The sequence below is a fragment of the Sapajus apella genome, unplaced genomic scaffold (genome assembly GCF_009761245.1).
Source record: "Sapajus apella isolate SASKATOON/1434 unplaced genomic scaffold, GSC_monkey_1.0 scaffold49, whole genome shotgun sequence".
NCBI lineage: Eukaryota > Metazoa > Chordata > Mammalia > Primates > Cebidae > Sapajus > Sapajus apella.
Window position 1 is genome coordinate 17,301,763 of NW_022436989.1, and position 17,936 is coordinate 17,319,698.

Here is a 17,936-nt window from a genome sequence, read left to right on the forward strand (position 1 = left end):
AACTCCACTAAAAATAAAAAAAGTAGCCAGGTGTGGTGGCAGGCACTTGTAATCCCAGCTACTTGGGAGGCCAAGGCAGGAGAACTGCTTGAACCTGGGAGGCAGAGGCTGCAGTGAGCTGAGATCAAGCCACTACACTCCAGCTTGGGTGACAGAACAAGGCTCTATCTCAAAAAAGAAAAAAATACATGTTTATAGTCAATTGTACTTTTTCTACTTAAAAAGCCAAAGCAAAAGGCACTCTTTTAAAAAGGAAAGCAGCTGGGTGCAGTAGCTCATGCCTGCAATCCCAACACTTTGGGAAGCTGAGGTGGGGGCAGATCACTTGAGGCCAGGAGTTCAAGACCAGCCTGGTTAGCATGGTGAAACACCATCTCTACTAAAAATATAAAAAATCGGCTGAGCATGGTGGGGCAAAACTGTAGTCCCAGCTACTCGGGAGGCTGAGGCACAAGAATCACTTGAACCCAGGAGGCAGAGGTGGGCCAAGATCACACCACTGCACTCCGCCTGGGTGACAGAGGGAGACTCTATCTCAAAAAATGTTTAAAAAAGAGAAGCAAATGTTATGTTACTACTGCTTATTATACAGCAAATCTATTGTCTGCTGCTCTCAAACTTCCAAAATTCACAAACACCAGAAATTTTGAGAACCAGGCAGATTCTATAATTCACTCAGAGGTTAAGTGACTTGCTCTCAGCCTTATGGAATCTGAGAATCAAACCTATCTCAGGTGCTAAGTTATCAGTGCCCTAATGAGATAGGTATTATTATTTCCATTCAAGTAATTGCTGGCCATGGACTCTTAAAGTTACTCTGGAAAAGCTGTAACAAAGATGACAGATCCTTAAATGTCAATGCACTATTACAGTGATCTCCAAATTTTTTATTATACAACTCATCAATTTTTCCTGCACTTATACTCAATAAGTATAATTTATTCATAAATTATACACATATGCTACAGTACTTTTTATATAACTATAAAGCATATATAAAAATAAAAATTAAGTATGGCTTTTTAAACAAGGAGACATTTTCTTCCCATATTCCAAAACACCATTTGAAATAAGCCACTTTGGTGACCATTGGTTTATTATTTTTAAAACTGATCCAGTTTGGAACATAATCTCAAGAACCATTAAAGTCTATGTGCCATCAGGCAGCTCAGTCTTCGTTTCTCTGTTCCCAGCCTCTAATGATTTTCTCTCTGCCTGCACACTCATTGTGTGATGGCTTCACAACCCAGGCTTTACACTCACACAGAGTGAGGTTCAAATCCCAGCTCTGCCACTGACTAGCCATAGGACTTTAGAAAAGTTAAACTTCTGTAGGCCTGGCACACACTAAGTGCTCATCAGTAGCAGTTTTTAATTCTGTCTAGCTATTCTCATGGTATTTAAACACACTCCATTTTGACAATGAAGTTCATACTTCTGATCTGAGACTTCAAAATCACTTTCAGTCAAAAACTGAGGAGGTCCCCGGGTTGCCAGCCAGGCCACTAGTGGCACTTGTGGCTTGAAGGCCATAGTAAAAAAATAAAAATTAAAATTAAAAAAACCCTTTGAGGAAATTCCTGTCTGGCTTTTGGCCTTTGATCTCCCTCCAGACCAAAAGAAAGGTGAAGAAGAAAAACAAATCAGAGTAGCATAATTTGCTAGCTACCTTTTCCAATTAAAAAGGTAATCAATAACCTGTTTATGAAATAGTTCTAAGCTTTATTTTGAATATTAACAAGAGTTTAGCATAGTATAGAGTATATGATATGCATTCAATAAACAATTATTGTAATTCTAATAATATTACATCTTTCTCTCCTACCTTGATATTTCCTGTATCTTCATACAATTGACACTAAAACAAGCTTCCAGCATTAAGAAGAAATCAATGGAGATGGATCCAATGCATACAGAACAACAGAAGAGTTAATTACCTTGACTAGGGAAATCTGAAGATTAATGGTCTTTCCATTCTTGAGGAGATTCTGCAATTTTCTGCTATGTAAAATGTTATCTATATAGATCCAAAGCCTTTCAACAATATCTTCCTTCAGTTCAAGTTTCTTCTTATAAAATGCAACCAATGATTGTCTTGCCCAATCAAGTAATACCTGAATTTGAAGGAAACATACACCGAAAATAAATTTATTTGGTAAGAGAGAAAGATGTTGGCCATCATAGGGACATTACGGATATTACCAAATCCAATAGCCATGGGGAAAAAAACCTTTCTTTTAAAATTTACCTTTGATAATATGACATAAGTGTTTTGGTATTTTAAAATGTTTATTGTTAAAGGATAAGGAGGGGAAGACAACAAATTTGTCTTCAGCGAGGGCAAACAAAAAGTTTCAGGTGAAACTTGAACATGTCTTACCCCCTTTGCTGAGGTTACACAGGCATATCTCATTTTATTGTGCCTTGTAGATACAGATTCTGCATTTTACTAATTGGAGGTTTATGGCAACCCTGTGCCAAACAAGTCTACCGGATCCTTCATTCCAACAGCATGTGCTCACTTCGAGTCTGGCACACTTTGGAAATTCTCCCACTATTTCAGACTTTTTCATTCTTATTATATTTGTTATGGTGCTCTGTGATCAGTGATCACTGATGTTACTATTCTAATTGTTTTAGGGAGCCATGAACTGTGTCCTTCTAAGTCAGCAAGCCTAATCAATAAATCTTCTATGCCTCCTGAGTGCTCCATCAAAATGCTATTACCCTGAAAGGGCTATTTCCCCCCCACCCCCTCTTCTCTGGCCTTCCTATTCCCTAAGATACAATAATATTGAAATTAGGCCAATTAACCCTACAATGGCTTCTAGGTGTTCAAGTGGTAGGAAGAGCTGCTTGTCTCTCACTTTAAATCCAAAGCTAAAAATAATTAAAATTAGTGAAGTAGTTTGCTGAAAGGTGAGACAGACCAAAACCCAAGCCTCTTGAGCCAACTAGCCAAAATGTGAATGCAAACAAAAAGATATTGAAGGAAACTGAAAGTGTTACTCCAGTGAACACACAAATGATAGAAAGTGAAACAGCCTTATTGCTGATGTGGAGAAAGTTTTAGTGGTCTGGATAGAAGTTCAAACCAACCACAACATTCCCTTAAGCCAAAGCTTAATCCAAAGCAAGGCCCTAACTCTCTTCAATTCTATGAACTGAGGGAGGTAAAGAAGCTGTGAAAGAAAAGCTAGAAGCTAGCAGAGGTTGGTTCACGAGGTTTAGGGGAAGAAGCCATCTTCATAAAAGTGCCAGGTGAAGTTATCCAGAAGATCTAGCTAAGATCATTGATGAATTTGGCTACAATAAACAACAGATTTTCAATGTGAAAGAAACAGCCTTCTATTGGAAGAGGCCATCTAGAACTTTATTTTTGTTTTTTGAGTTTTTTAATTTGTTTGGTGTTTTTTTGTTTTTTTGTTTTTTTTTTTTTGAGACAGAGTCACACTGTCTCCCACGCTGGAGTGCAATGGTGCGATCTCGGCTCACTGTAACCTCCGCCTCCCAGGTTTAAGCAATTCTCCTGCCTCAGCTTCCCTAGTAGCTAGGATTTCAGGTGCCTGGCACCACACCTGGCTAGTTGTTTTTTTTTTTTTTTTTTTTTTTTTTAAAGTAGAGACAGGGTTTCGCCATGTTGGCCAGGCTGGTCTTGAACTCCCAGCCTCAGGTGATCCACCCACCTCAGCCTCCCAAAGTGCTGGGATTACAGGCATGAGCCACTGAGCACAGCCTCCATCTAGGACTTTCATAGCTAGAGAACAGATGTCAATGACTGACTTCAAAGCTTCAAAGGGCAGGCTGACCCTCTTATTAAGGTCTAATGCAGCTGGTAACTTTAAGTTGAACCAATGCTCATTTACAACCCCCAAAACCCTAGGGCCCTTAAGAAGTATGCTAAATGTACTCTGCTTGTCCTCTGTCAATGGAAAAACAAAGCCTGAATGACACCACATCCATTTACAGCATAGTTTACTGAAGATTTTTAAGCCCATATTGAGACAGATCAGAACAAAAAGATTTCTATCAGAAGATTACTGCTCTAGGGTGACCAAGAGCTCTGATATAGGAGGAGATGAATGTTGTTTTCATGGCTGCTAACACAACATTTATTCTGCAACCCATAAATCAAGGAGTACTCTTGACTTTCAAGTCTGATTATTTAAGAAACACATTTCCTAATGCTACAGGTGCCATAGTGATTTATCTGATGAATGTGGTGAAAGCCAAACTGAAGATCTTCTGGAAAGAATCACCACTCTAGATGCCACAAAAAATATTCATGAATCATGAAAAGAGGTCAAAATATCAACATTAACCAGAGTGTGGAAGAAGCTGATTCCAATCCTCATGGATGACTCTGAAGGGCTCAGGATTTAAGTGGAGGAAGTAACTGTATGTCCACTGGAAATAGCCAGGGAAATAGAAGTGGAGCCTGAAGGAGGGACTAAAAAAACCTGAACAAATAAACTGTTTCTTAGAGATGAGCAAAGAAAGTGGCTTCTTGAGATGGAATCTACTCCTGGGGAAGATGCTGTGAACATTGCTAAAATGACAACAAAGGATTGAGAACAGAACTTAAACTTAGTTGATAAGTAGTGGCAGGTTTTGAGAAGTCCAATTTAGAAAGAAGTTCTCCCATGGGTAAAATGCTGTGTCTTTCATGAAAGGAAAGCCCATCAATGCAGCCAACTTCACTGTTGTCTTATTTTAAGAAGCACAGTCACTCTAACCTTCAGCAATCACCACCCAGATCATCAACACTGAGGCAAGACCCTCCAGGATGAATGATGATTCCTTGAAGGCTCAGATAACCAATAACATTTTTTGGCAATACTGTAAAGTATTTTTAAATTAAGGTACGTGCATTTTTTAAGCATAATGCTACTGCACTCTTAATAAATCATAGTAGAAACATAAATTTTATATGCACTAGGAAACCAAAACACTTGTGTAACTTGCAATATTGTGATATTAATTTTATTTCACTGGTATGGAACCAAGCCTGTAGTATCTCTGAGATATGCATGTACTAAGTTTTAAAAGTTAGAACAGATCGTATAAGGAGAAAAAAAAAGAAAAAGTTAGAAATACAACTGCTCAGAATAACCACAGAATGAATCAGACACACAAAGCAAAAAAGCAAGAAAGAGTTGAAAGTCTGGGATTTGCATCCTGGCTTCCCCCACATTACCTGCAGCTTAACCTTTAACACCATTAATATTATACTTTATCTGAGAGATAGACAGCCGATAGGAAATCACACAAGTGCTTTATGAAAAGGAGGACCGTACCTATACTGGTTCCATTACTGTGTCATGTTTCCTCATACACAAAACATTGAAGAAAGGTGGTGAGGCCTCAGCTCATGATACCAGAACTGTCAATAACAGTATGAACAGTGACAGATGCCAGAAGGAATACAATCTCTCAGTGTAGCAGCAGAAACCTTGGTCCAATTGGCTGCAAGAGCCACCCCTTTGTTTCACCCTGGGCAGCACTTGCCAAGTGACTGCCCCACTGCCAAGATGACTCCCATGTTCATCCAGAAGTAGAAAGCACTGGATATGACCACTGCTCTATGCACCACACCTCATCATCACTTTACATATGTCATCCATCCTGGACACATTTTGTGCGGTCTTCTTTGACAACAGCAACTGGATGTGTATTAATCCAATTTCATGAGCTTGTCATCCTGGTGTTTATCATGCTGACTATTTTTTAGCCAAAAAAGCTTGAGAAATTCTAACAAAATGCAATGCCTTTCTTGGTATCTAGCCTATTTCTAAAACGGCTTTATACTAACATTTCTCTACTTCCCAACCTTCAATTTATCCAATTCTGAAGATTTTTAACAAAGCACCACCAACCAACTGCTTATGAAAGATCACTTTGGATTCATAAGCAAATGCAGCTACTTTCAGAAACTAACTTCATAACTTAATTCCCAATGTGTTCATTAATGCATACACTTAATTTACAATATAATGTCTCCAAACAAAAGAAATGCTAAATTCAGTGGGTTTATTTATTTATTTTAAAGAGACAAGGTCTTGCTCTGTCACCAGGAAGGAAGTGGCACAATCATAGCACACTGCAGCCTCAAACTCCTGGGCTCAAGGGATCCTCCCACCTCAGCCTCCTAAGTATTGGGGACCACAGGCACATGCCACCATGTCTAACATATGTGTATACATATATCTATTTTTTAAAGTTAGAGTTTAAGCTTCAGGTAATGTGGGGGAAGCCAGGACACAAATCCCAAAACATAATGAAATCCCAACAGAAAGGGATCTCATGTTGTCCAGTCTGGTGTAGAACTCCTGGCCTCAAGTGATCCTCCTGCTTTGGCCTCCCAAAACAGAGATTGCAGACATGAGCCACTGCTCCCAAACTAAACTGAGGTTTTTTAACAGGAAAAAAAAGGTATTAATGAAATATCTGACTCATTACTTTTTTCATTGACATTTCATTTAACTTTCAACAAAGTTCCCTCCCCAACCTTTTCTCTCTATTTTTTTTATTTTAACCAATTGCCAATATGCAATTATCTTGATAGACTATAAAAATATGAGTTTCACATTAAACTTACTTGTTCTTTATTTGGAAGAAAGCACTGATGAGAAATCCAAGCAAAGTGAGCTAGTTTTAGTTTATCTTCCCAGGAAGTTGTCTTGCTTTTAAGCTTAAGGGAAATGCCAGAATAAACAGCAGCCATTGCTACAAGTTATCTACAATTTTGAAACAATGAAAAAAATATGTTATAACATGGTCAGACTGAGCAGGCACCAGAAAGTCAACAGTATTGCAATATTGTATCTTATTGTTCACCTAATATGTATTCTTTTAAAAGTTTTTAATGAATCAACAGTTCGGTTGCGGTAAATCTACATACAAGATGCTAGACTCCGTGAATTTTCAGACAAAAGCGTGACTCCCTGAAGGCTCAGATAACCAATAACATTTTTTGGCAATAAAGTATTTTAAAATTAAGGTATGTACATTTTTAAGATATGTAGATGAGATTCAGACAAAAGCAGGCAGAAGATGGATGGTACACACAGAAGATGGACTATATATATTCCAGCTGTGGTCAAACATCACATCCACAAAGGCGAGTGTGCAGGAATCCAAGAAGGCAAAAATCAGTGTTTACATTACTTGTGGAAAGAGTCATTCATACATTGTTTCCAATTGAAAGAGGAAAAGATACATAAGCAATACCTGGAGAAAGTAATATGTGTCCAAGTGAAAAAGAAATCCCCAAGGGAATACTGTTATTTCAGCTGCAACAATAACCTCCCACTAAGACTTTTATTCATTCATGTATAAATTTACAATGCACATACACACTTCAAAAAAGAATCTACAAGAGAATCTTTTTCCTTACTTGCACAAGGAAAAAACTAAAAATAGAAAACAAAAACGTCATGAAGTCTCGGGGGGAGCAAACATATCAAACACCTACAGTTACTATAAAACTGGGTATACTTGGCTTTGAGTTTCCTAAAAGTTATAGTAAAAAGGACGGTTAAGCCGTTTTCATTTTAGAAATTAAATTATTCTTTACTCTACTGCAGAGAAGAACCATCAAGTGCTGTCAGTGTTCCCATTTTGTCAAAACGTCCAAAACGAATTCAACGATGCCTGACTTCTAAGTTCAATACCACAGACCGCCACTGAGACAGCTACAAAGTGCATAACAAGTGTTTGTTGAACTGGCTGCAAAGACGACCGAGAAGCTCTCACCCGCTCCGCCAGAGTCCCGCTTTCCTGGCCTCCAGCCGCCTTTACCCGGCAATGCAAAGTCCAGGGCGGACAGCAAAACCCTGCCAGCACTCCCTGCCCAGCAGAAAGAGACAAAGCAACAAGAACCAGAGGAGAGCATTAGGAGCCAGGAGGGAGTTCGCCTTCACAGATGGAGTGCGCCCAGTCGGCTCTCGCCCAGAGTCTGCTGGCGACACTGGAACTGGGCCGGGTGGGGGGCCCCCGTCGGGGCCCAGCCTCAGGTAGGGGCTCTCCTCAGGACCAGCCTCGGGTGGGGGACTCACCTCGGGACCTGGCTCCAGGTAGAGAGCTCACCGAGGGTAGGGACTCACCTCGGGACCCAGGCCCGGTAGGGGGCTCAGCTCGAGACAGCCCTGGGTAGACGACGGAGGACAGCGGCGACAGCTGCGGCGACTGTCCTGGTCCCGCAGCCCCACCACGTGGGCCCGGCCCCCGCGCTTCTTCCGCCCGACGCCGGCGGCGCAGCGGGGAGGGGCGGCACGCACGCCAGGCGTCGCCAGCCGAGCGCCGAGGCGCCTCGCCCATTGGCGGAGAAGGTTGCGCGTTGGAGGCCCAAGCGGCCCAGCCCGCGGCCCGCTCCGTGTCAGTCAGTCATGGAGCGGCCGCCCAAAGCGGCGGCGGGGGCGGCGGGGCGCGGGGCGCAGGGGCCCAGCTGAGCCGGCCGTCGGAGCGAGACCCTGCGGCAGAGACGACGGAGGCGGAAGCAACCCGATCCCGGAGGCGGCGGCGGCGGGGGGAGCCGGAGCCGCCTGGGATGTTCAGTGAGTGCAGGGAGCTAGGGCGGGGAGGGTCGGGAGGGTCGCGAGGCGCGCGCGCGCGCGCGCGCGCGGGCTGGCGGGCAGGGACCAGGGCGGCGGGGCCTCGGCCGGGCGCGCCTCGGCTCCCGCCGGCGGGCGGTGGGGGTGGGGCGAGTGGGGGCGGGGCGGGGGGGCGACGGGCGGCTCTGCGCGGGCGCGGCGGCCGCGCCTCCGCCCTCGGCCTCCCGAGTCCCGGGCTGCGGCCGGCGGCGTGGCCTGCAGTCGGCGGCTACACCTGGACGGGCGTCGCGTTCCTGCGCAGGGGTGGGTCCTGCGGGTCGGATGCTGGGCTCGGGGAGGAGGTGGCGGGCGCCCGCGGGGCAGGGATCTCAGTGCCCGACAGCCTGGCTGGGAGCACGTCTTCATGGCTCCTTTGCATGTAGGGGAAACGAAATGTCTTTGGGGCGAAGTCGGGATTCAACTTTGCACATGGTGATCGTGCGTGGGTGGGTGTGGAGTCGGTCTCCGCGTGTGACACGGGGGAGCCAGAGTTAGACTAGCTGCTGCGGGAGCGTGCCGACCTGCAAGGGTGTCTCAGGGCTCTTTGCCTCATGACAGCAAGGTAAGGTTGGTGCGCCCATGGCGTGGGACGGGTTCACCACCTCCAGCTCGCGAAGCTGCCAGGCTTTTGAAAATGTATTCGATAAGGCGTTGGTTCGAAGTGAGTGGAAGATGAGAAACAGTGGTGTCATTTTAGACTTAGCGGAAGTGGAGTGCAGGAACGCTACATGCAGTTCTCCCATCAGTTGTGAAAGCCGTTGTACTGCGGATCTCGCAGTCTGTGCGGTTCTGGGACCAGAAGGTAAATGCTAGTCCCATGCGGTGTTTGTCTTAAATTACTGTACCTGAACTGACCTTGCAGATTGGAATCTCGGAATGGTGACTCCTGCGAAGAGACAGTTGGGAGCTGTGCTGAGAGGAACAGTAAGGGCGGAGCATGTTTTCTATTAGGCGATTCAAGTGTGCCAACACCTGAGTTGGGGGTGTAGGAGAGGACACGGAGGCTGTTCTCCAGTTCTTGGTCACAGCTCTACTTGGAAGTGGGAGTAGGAAAGGGAGTTTTGTGCTTAATAGATTAAATAGGTTAAATGTGCTTATTAATGAGTTAAATAGGTTGAATACATCTGGCCACATGTTAAACTTTGGAACAACTTAATGTAGTGGATAGGGCTTGGTGACAGTAGACCTAGGATGGAAACCATGTAGCCATCTGCGTAACCTCTCTGAGCTGTAGTTTTCTCATCTATAAAATAGGATGACGAGGAATAACTTAAAGGTGGAGTTTTATTTTAAGAGACAAGGTGTCTCTGTGTTGCCCAGGCTGGTCTCGAACACCTGAGCTCAAGCAATCCTCCTGCCTCAGACTCCCAAAAAAGGACCTTTTTAAAGATACCCAGAAAAAGAATGATGTATATGAAAATGGCGCCGGGCGAGGTAGCTCACACCTGTAATCCCAGCACTTAGGGAGACCGAGGCGGGCGGATCACAAGGTCAAGATATCGAGACCACCCTGGCCAACACGGTGAAACACCGTCTCTACTAAAATACAAAAATTAGCTGGGCATGGTGGCGTGCGCCTGTAGTCCCAGCTACTTGGGAGGCTGAGGCAGGAGAATTGCTTGAACCCAGGAGGCAGAGGTTGCAGTGAGGCGAGATCCGGTCACTGCACTCCAGCCTGGCAACAGAAGGAGACTCTGTCTCAAAAAAAAAAAAAAAATAGCTAAATGTTAGCTATTATGATTTCCTTTTGGCAAAATATCTTCTAGGTTCCCTGTAGTCTGAAGTTTTTTTGTGTGTTAATTGGAATATGTGCTAATTTTTTTAATGAATTATAAATCCTTCTGGCCTTGAAAATCAGTGTTAAGCTAGAAAATTAAAAAGAGGGCTTGTTTCAATTATTTTTCTTTGTCATCAACAACAAATTAGATTAGTGTATCTTGGAATGGTTTTCTTGCTCCTGCCTGTAAATGTGAGGTTTATGTGTGCTTCTGTCACTGAAACTAGGTAAAGGCCTCACTTAATTACTCAGTAATTGGTTTTTGGTTTTGCAAGCAATATGTTAGCACCTATAAAGGACATCTCTGGGGAAAAAAAGGGGGCTTTGTTTTTGCTAGTTTGTTTTGCTGGAAGGGGGCTCTAGGGATCATCTGTTAAACCAGCATTACTCAATGGACAGTACTAGAAGTCAAGTTTGCATTCTGTGTTCTATGTGGCTGACGACTTCTCAGGTGTTCTGATCATGCTCAGCAAGCATCTGGTAAGCACTCACTGTTGTGCTCCCTCAGGAAGCCCCTGGTCATGTGTAGAATCCTTTGAGCAGCAAGATGCTATATAAGGGAAGAATGCAGACCCTTCAGCCACATGGCCTGAGTTCCCGTCCTGGCATTGTAACTTCTTTGGGCCTCGCCTTTCCCATCTGAAGAATGTTTCCTACCTAATAGGTTTCTTGTGAGCTTAAAGAAGACAATCTATGTAAAGCACTTAATTTTAAGTGCTTGAAGTGTCTTAGTGCCTCGTATGCTCAGTAAACCTTAGGTATTTGTAGTGGTAGTATATGAAACAGACAAGAGTTCTACTATAGAGATTTGTTCCTGGGTCTGTGTGTGGAAGGGACTGTGATCAACGAAGCTTTTGGGAGAAAGAGATGACTAAGCTGAGCTGCCAAGTATGGTTGGAATATAGCCAAACCAGGTTGTAGTGCCAGTGTGGCAGTGCCTCCAACTACTGGAGTGCCCTGAGGGGAGAAGGTGGAGTGGGACTCACTGGTAGAGTAAGAAGAACCAAGGATTGGTCCAGTGAGGTAAACAAAGGCAGATCAGAGTAACCTGGAAATGACACAGTAGACACTGAATTTTTCTATTCTTCACACTAGTGGAGGCAGTAGAAAGTGTTTTGTTTTGAGACAGAGTTTCACTCTTGTCTCCCAAACCAGAGTGCGATGGCACGATCTCAACTCACTGCAACCTCCGCCTCCCAGGTGCACGTGATTCTCCTGCCTCAGCCTCCCGAGTAGCTGAGACTACATGCACCACCACACCTGGCTAATTTTTGTAAGTTTTTAGTAGAGACGGGGTTTCACCATGTTGGCCAGGCCGATCACCTGACCTCAGGTGATTCACCCGCCTTGGCCTTGGTGATGAGATTACAGGCATCAGTCACCACGCCTAGCACCAGTAGAAAGTTTTTAAGTTTAGCAGAGATAACATAGATAACATTGGAGTAGCTTTTTGGCAAGATTATACCTTTAGTAGTGTAGTATTATGTTGAAAGTAGGGTCAGGTGTGGTGGCTTATGCCTATAATCCCAGCACTGTAGGAGGATCACTTGAGCACAGGAGTTTGAGCCCAGCCTGGGCAACATAGTGAGACCCTGTCTCTACCAAAAAAAAATAATAATAATAATAATAATTAACCAGGTGCAATGATGTGCATGCCTGTGGCCCCAGCTCCTGGGGAGGCTGATGCAAGATCTTTGAGCTCAGGAGGTCAAGGCTGCAGTGAGTTGTGATTATGACACTGCACTCCAACCTGGGTGACAGAGCGAGACCTTGTCTCAAAATGAAAGTCTTCCACTTTAATTTTATTTTCTATTAAAATTAAAAAGCAAGTCTTGGCAGTTTCCTGTCTGCCTGTGATTTCAAAAGGAAAATGGCAGTAGACTTGGGTATTTTAATCCAAATCTCAAAGCTTAGACAGCACTTATAGAAGACATGAAGAAACCAGGCAGTCTTCCCTCTTAAAAATTATCTTCAAGTATGTATTGTATATGCCTGATCACAAGCAGGGCTCCCCCCAAAAGCATCATGTTTGGGCTCCCCTGTTACCGGGCACTCTTTCTCAGACACTATTTTGAACAACAAGGTGCTCTTTGGGAAAGACATAATAGGCTGGAACAATGGGAATAAGCTCAGCTGGTGATACTTTGGGATATTTATTCAATCTTACCAAATAAGTGAAACAAAAAAATAGGAGTGATTCAGTCATTATTCCTGATAGGGGTGTGGGGTATCATGAAGTGCAAGTGTTAAATGCAAAAACTAATTTTTCCAGATCTCAAAAAAAAAGAAAGTGTGTCACTGTGTGCATATGTGTATGTATGTATATATATATATATATATATATATATGAATGAATGAAAAGAAGTTCTGCTCACCTAAACAGACATTGATGGCTTGGGTTGAGATTTCCAGCAAAAGCATTGTGTATGGATTTCAGAAGTGCTTTATCGTAACAGATCTAGTAGATGGTACGTGCTCTGGAAAATGGAATTTGGTGATTCATAGTGGCTTAATTCTTTTTTTTTCTTTTCTTTTTTTTAATGGATACAACCCAGGGAAGTTCTTTGCAACATAGTGGCTTAATTCATCACAGACGCTGGTGTTTAAGATATTCCTGGATAGTTGGAGTAAACTTGTTTTGTAAATTAATATATTGCCTTATATATTTTAGATATGTGTAAATTAATAAAGATTATAGTTAGACATTTGATTTTCATCTATAACCCTCCAAGTTTTCTCTCTTTTTAAAGTTGACTAAGTTTTCTTTTTAATTTTCTTATTGCAAGGGTTAGAGTTAGACATTTTATAGAAAGAAATTAACTGCTTCCCTGTTTCTCTGCTGAAGCAAATTGTCTTTTCCCCTTATTATTTTTTAATTAAAAAAATATTTAAAGAGTGTCGTATATTGTCAGTGTTTAGAAAACAGCATAAAAAACTTCCATTTATAATTCTTTGTTTAGTGGTCAAAGAAGATATCCTCCCAATAAGATGTATCAAAGAGTATGGGTATGTTAATAACTTTACAATGTTTGGCAGTAATAAAAGGTAGCTGTGTTTTTAAAACAAAATACTAACTTGCAGATTTTGTAATTAGTAAGCAGAAGTGTTATCCAAGCAATTCAGTTCCTTAATTGCACTAGCCATATTTTCACTGCCCGGTAGCCCTGTGTGGTAGTGACTACTGTTCTGAACAGTGCAGACTTAGAACACTTCCAGCATTGGCGAAAAGTCCTCTTCGACAGCAGTACTGCTCTGAAATGAAAAAATGCAGCTGATTCCATCCACTCTGAGACACACACACATGCACACACAAATGTTTTACTGTCATTAGACCATCTCCAAATCCTCATGTACTGCATTTGAATTCAGTTTCAGGAACAGTTATAAGCACAGGAAAACGTGTTACCCCTTATTTTCAGAACAGGACATCCTATTTCTTTCTGCAGTGGTGTTTGCAAATAGAGCATTTGTGAAAGTTTTCTTTATGTGGTCAAGCATAGTGTGGTCAAGCATAGTAAGTAGTGTAGATAGCCATTCTGTAGATTGTGCCACACTCTTCCATATTGATAAGATTTTGTATAGAAGCAATTTTTCTATGCTGTAATATAGTATTAAAGTAGAAATTCAAAAAGATCTTGAGCTTAAAATAAACTCTCAAGAATTCCAAGGAGAAGCTAGATAACACTCACTTTGTTTTTAAGATGAGTTTCAAAGATAAGAAAAGAAAAGCCCTGTCCTCAGGGAACTCTCCATCTGTTTAGGGGAACTGAGGAAGAGTGATGGCAAGAGGGGACAACCTGCATGAGGCTTGGGGGGTGATTTGGGCTTGGGTGTAACATAATTAGATTTGTCATGTACTCTGGCTGCTTTTCAAAGGGTCATATGAGAAAGACCTAAAGGTGGAAGAAAATTGGAATAGTCCAGTTGAGAAGTGCTTTGTAGAGTCAGGCATAGTGTCGTGCACCTGTAATTCTAGTTACTTGGGAGGCTGAGCTGGGAGGATCATGAGCCCAAGAGTTGGAGCTTAAGTTCAGAGAGAATTCCCATTTAGGAGTTAGTGTTCTCTTTGAAGTATGGGAGAGAACAGAATCTTAACATCATGACTGGCTTTTTGAGTGTTTTGTTTTCTTTTGTTTTGGTTGTTGCTTTAATGGTGGATGATGGCACCATTAAGCTGGCTAAGAAAACCGGGAGAAGGAAGAGTTATTGCAGGTGGAAATGTCTGTTAATCGACTGAGTTCAGGAAGGTGGTCTGACTGTAAGTCTTGCGTAAGTGGTGAGATGAAGTAGGGAAAGCAGAGAAGCAGCAGCAGACAGAAATGGGAGGGAAGAGCCACCAGAGAGGCTTGCGGTGGGAGAGGCCAAAAGAGTTTCAAGTAGGAGGTGAGTTCAGCAGCATCACATCCAGCTGAGAGATCATGAAGGGTGGTGCTGGAAAGTGACCAGTTAGATGAGACAAGCGTTAAAGAACCCAAGTCTCAGTAGCCCACTGAGGTCAGAAGTAGGGTCCACTGGCTGGGTGAGGAGACGGGTGAAGGTTTAGAATAGCGTAGGTGGAAGGCTCTAGGGTAAGTAGTTGATGAAACAAGACTTTTGGAAAATCGTGGAGGTCCCAGCTGATGTTGGAGAAAATTCATTTCTCATGACATCTGTTTGCTGGATTTCATGAGTTCCACCTTCTTTCTACCACTGCTGCCATCCCCACCAAAACTCCACATTCTTCACTGCATCCTGAGCCACAGCTATGACCTTATTCATGTGCCATTTTATTTCTTAGGACACCATGGGAAAAAACACAGCTTCTAGTTCAAGTGTATTTCTGTCAGTCTGAGCAAAGATTGAATATGAAAGGCTATCATAATTTTTAAATTCTATGAGGTATGACTAAAACTGAAAGTAGTATGGTTCATTTATTTTTCGGCTGTGATTTATATTTTCACAAAGCTAATTGAATACACTTTATCATGATGATTAATGCAAAGCTAGAGTTTTAGGTCCTACTTAGACTGATTTTTTTGAAAAGTATTACAACCCTTTCGTTACTGTTGAGTGATGAGAACTAATAACTTGAGGTACCTAGTAGATGCCTTACAAAAATACAAAAATAATTTTTTTCATCTGTTTTAAACATAGATTTACTATTGGAAAAAAATAGTTACTCAAAAAAAAAAAAAAAAAAAAAAAAAACCACAGTGGCCAGTGGTCAGAAGCCTCAGTTGAAGAGCTGATTTGAGGTTTGTGTAGTGAGTTTGCCTGAATTTATCTTGAACTCACCCCTACTCAAAGCTGCCACCTTATTGAGGCAGGGGGAGGGATGGGGGAGACAGGTAGTATTCTTTTGGCATTTCATGGAAGTATGTAGTGCTTTAACCTGTGACGTGGTGGGTGAGGGTACCTCCCGGCACTCTTCTACCCACCATGTACGTTAGAGCCTAAGTCACCTTAGGCTCACTCACCCCACTCACGTGGGGATGGAGGAGTAGGATGCAGCATGTAACCACTGAAGAGATTGACCAGACTAGAGTTCCACACTGATCGCATCTTAAGGTGTACCAGGGTTCCGTGTATCTCCACCTCCCCATATTTCTGTAGTTGAATGTTAAGTGTGGCTGTGGTTTTCCCTGCATAGTTGTTATATTGAAATGATCATGTGGGATTTTCTGTAGCAACTTTGTTGATGAAGTATCTGGCAACTGTTAATATATGAGAATAGATAGGTATACATCCTCTCAGAATTCTTTTGATTTCCAGAAATACTAATAATGTGATGTGAAGAGCAGAGTATTTGACATCTGTTTTTACCTCCGAAAGTTAAGTATTTTATATAAATTGAAAATTATGAGAAATTCTGAAATGTTAACAAAGCATAATTATATCTAAACCCAATTTAAGTTTGAAAAATGTCATAATTATAGGAAAAGCTAGGCAGGTAACAAAATTGCAGTGTTCATCTCATGTATTAGTCTCTTGAGACTTCGGTCTAGTTTAAAGAGAGTTTTTCTTCACATATGCCTTTTTGGATATTAGTTGTCTGGAAATCAATCTGGGTAGAGGGGACCGACTTCTCTCAGGTTCATTAATTATTCATGTCACTTGAAATATGTGTATACTGGAATAAAACCCAGCTAAGTTGATTGGGTCGTGTCTCTAGTATTTGAGTTCAGTGTGGTTACGCAAGAGCGTCACTGCCAGAATTCCTGCCCTTAAGATCCATGGCCCTATAGTTGGCTCACTGTCCACCATCAGGGAAGCTCCCTTATCATAAATGGTGGTTTGGACTCAGAGAAACTGCTATTTGGGGCAGCTAATTTAAGCACATTTGTTAGACTCATTGTTACAAACTAGCGTCTAGCAATCTTAAATATGATCCGTGTTGACTATCATTCATTCTTACTCCATTCTGTTTACTCTTTAGTAACTTCACATCGTTTCCCTTCCTCCTAAGACACATATGTATATTGTCCCACCTTGAAGACACTGTGACATCGCTGGGTCTGTTTCCCTGATCAGTCATTTTCATGTCCTTCACACACAGGGTTTTTTCCTGTCAGAGGCGAACTGGTAGATCCAGTCCCATCTGACTTGAATGCAAATGGACATATATTAAAATGTGTATCCGTTCCCAAATCAGCAAAAGATTGGCAGTGTGGAAGCCAGAAAGGTTTCAGTCTCAGCTAGAGTAGGGAATTGGGCTTGTTTGGGAATGTCTGCAGACTAGGAGCTCTTGAAGTTAGGTGATGGGAAGAGGCACTGGTTGGACTGACTTGTCTTGACTTTGGGCCACACTGGGAAAGGGCAGTACTGTCACAGCCTCTGTGTGCATTTAATTTTTTTCCTCTAAATATAACACTGAGCTGGAATCTGCAGAGCTGAAATGATGTATACATATTCACACACTCTCAGGGGATTCTTATGTACAGCCAGGTTGGAGGATCATTGATAGAGTAGTGCTGATCAGTGGCCACAGATAATGGAGCAGGGACCCCGCTGTCAAAGTATCGGAATCCCTGTTTTAGCAATTAAAAAAAAGCCCAATTAAAAAGTAACCTAAGCCATCAATACAGTGAAAGGATAATATGCCATACCCAACCAAGGTAAATTTCATAATGAGGAGAGTTCAGTATATGGAAATTTATTATTGTGTTTCATTATGTCACTGATTCACAACCACAGTGTTCCTTCTTTTTAACAATCACAGACCTAGCACCCCTTCTGTGTAACAAATATTTTAACTCTTTGGCAATCTAGAAATAAAATGCACAGATAATGTAATCTTTCTGTGCATATAGTTTAAAATATATATGTCCTAACATTTTATATTTATACGTATGTATACTTGTGAGTATGTCTCTAGCCTTCACAGATTGTTCTGTTGTATAATTTGTAGGGAATTGAAGAGTAGGTCTTCAGAGTATATTTGTAAAGGGCTCCCACAAATCACTTTAGAAGGAAATAATTATTTGCAAGTGGTGTTGGGACAGTATGTAAGCTGTAGTCACTGGGCAAAACATTTGTTTGCTTATTCACCACATATCATACACTAAAAGAAACTGCAGATGGATGAAAAT

The 17,936-nt window shown here is 42.1% G+C and overlaps 2 protein-coding genes across 10 annotated transcripts in view; one reads left to right on the plus strand and one right to left on the minus strand.

The window, feature by feature from the left end:
- URB2 (URB2 ribosome biogenesis homolog) overlaps positions 1-8,247 on the minus strand; it is a 34,452-nt gene extending 26,205 nt beyond the window's left edge. For 3 of the 6 annotated variants that reach the window (XM_032242366.1, XM_032242367.1, XM_032242364.1), the window contains exons 1-3: positions 8,106-8,246; positions 6,599-6,737; positions 1,938-2,114 (exon numbers count right to left, since the gene is read on the minus strand). In XM_032242366.1, the coding sequence (XP_032098257.1) occupies positions 1,938-2,114; positions 6,599-6,724 (303 nt within the window). In that variant the 5' untranslated portion in view covers positions 6,725-6,737; positions 8,106-8,246. Of the gene's footprint in view, positions 1-1,937; positions 2,115-6,598; positions 6,738-8,057 lie in introns of all 6 variants that reach the window. The other 3 variants (XR_004257970.1, XM_032242368.1, XM_032242365.1) reach the window with 2 other exon arrangements.
- A 75-nt stretch (positions 8,248-8,322) lies between these two features.
- Positions 8,323-17,936, plus strand: part of TAF5L (TATA-box binding protein associated factor 5 like) — a 33,205-nt gene continuing 23,591 nt past the window's right edge. For 2 of the 4 annotated variants that reach the window (XM_032242369.1, XM_032242372.1), the window contains exon 1: positions 8,323-8,555. The gene's annotated coding sequence lies outside the window, so the exon portion shown is untranslated. Of the gene's footprint in view, positions 8,556-8,772; positions 8,856-17,936 lie in introns of those variants that run through there. The other 2 variants (XM_032242370.1, XM_032242371.1) reach the window with 2 other exon arrangements.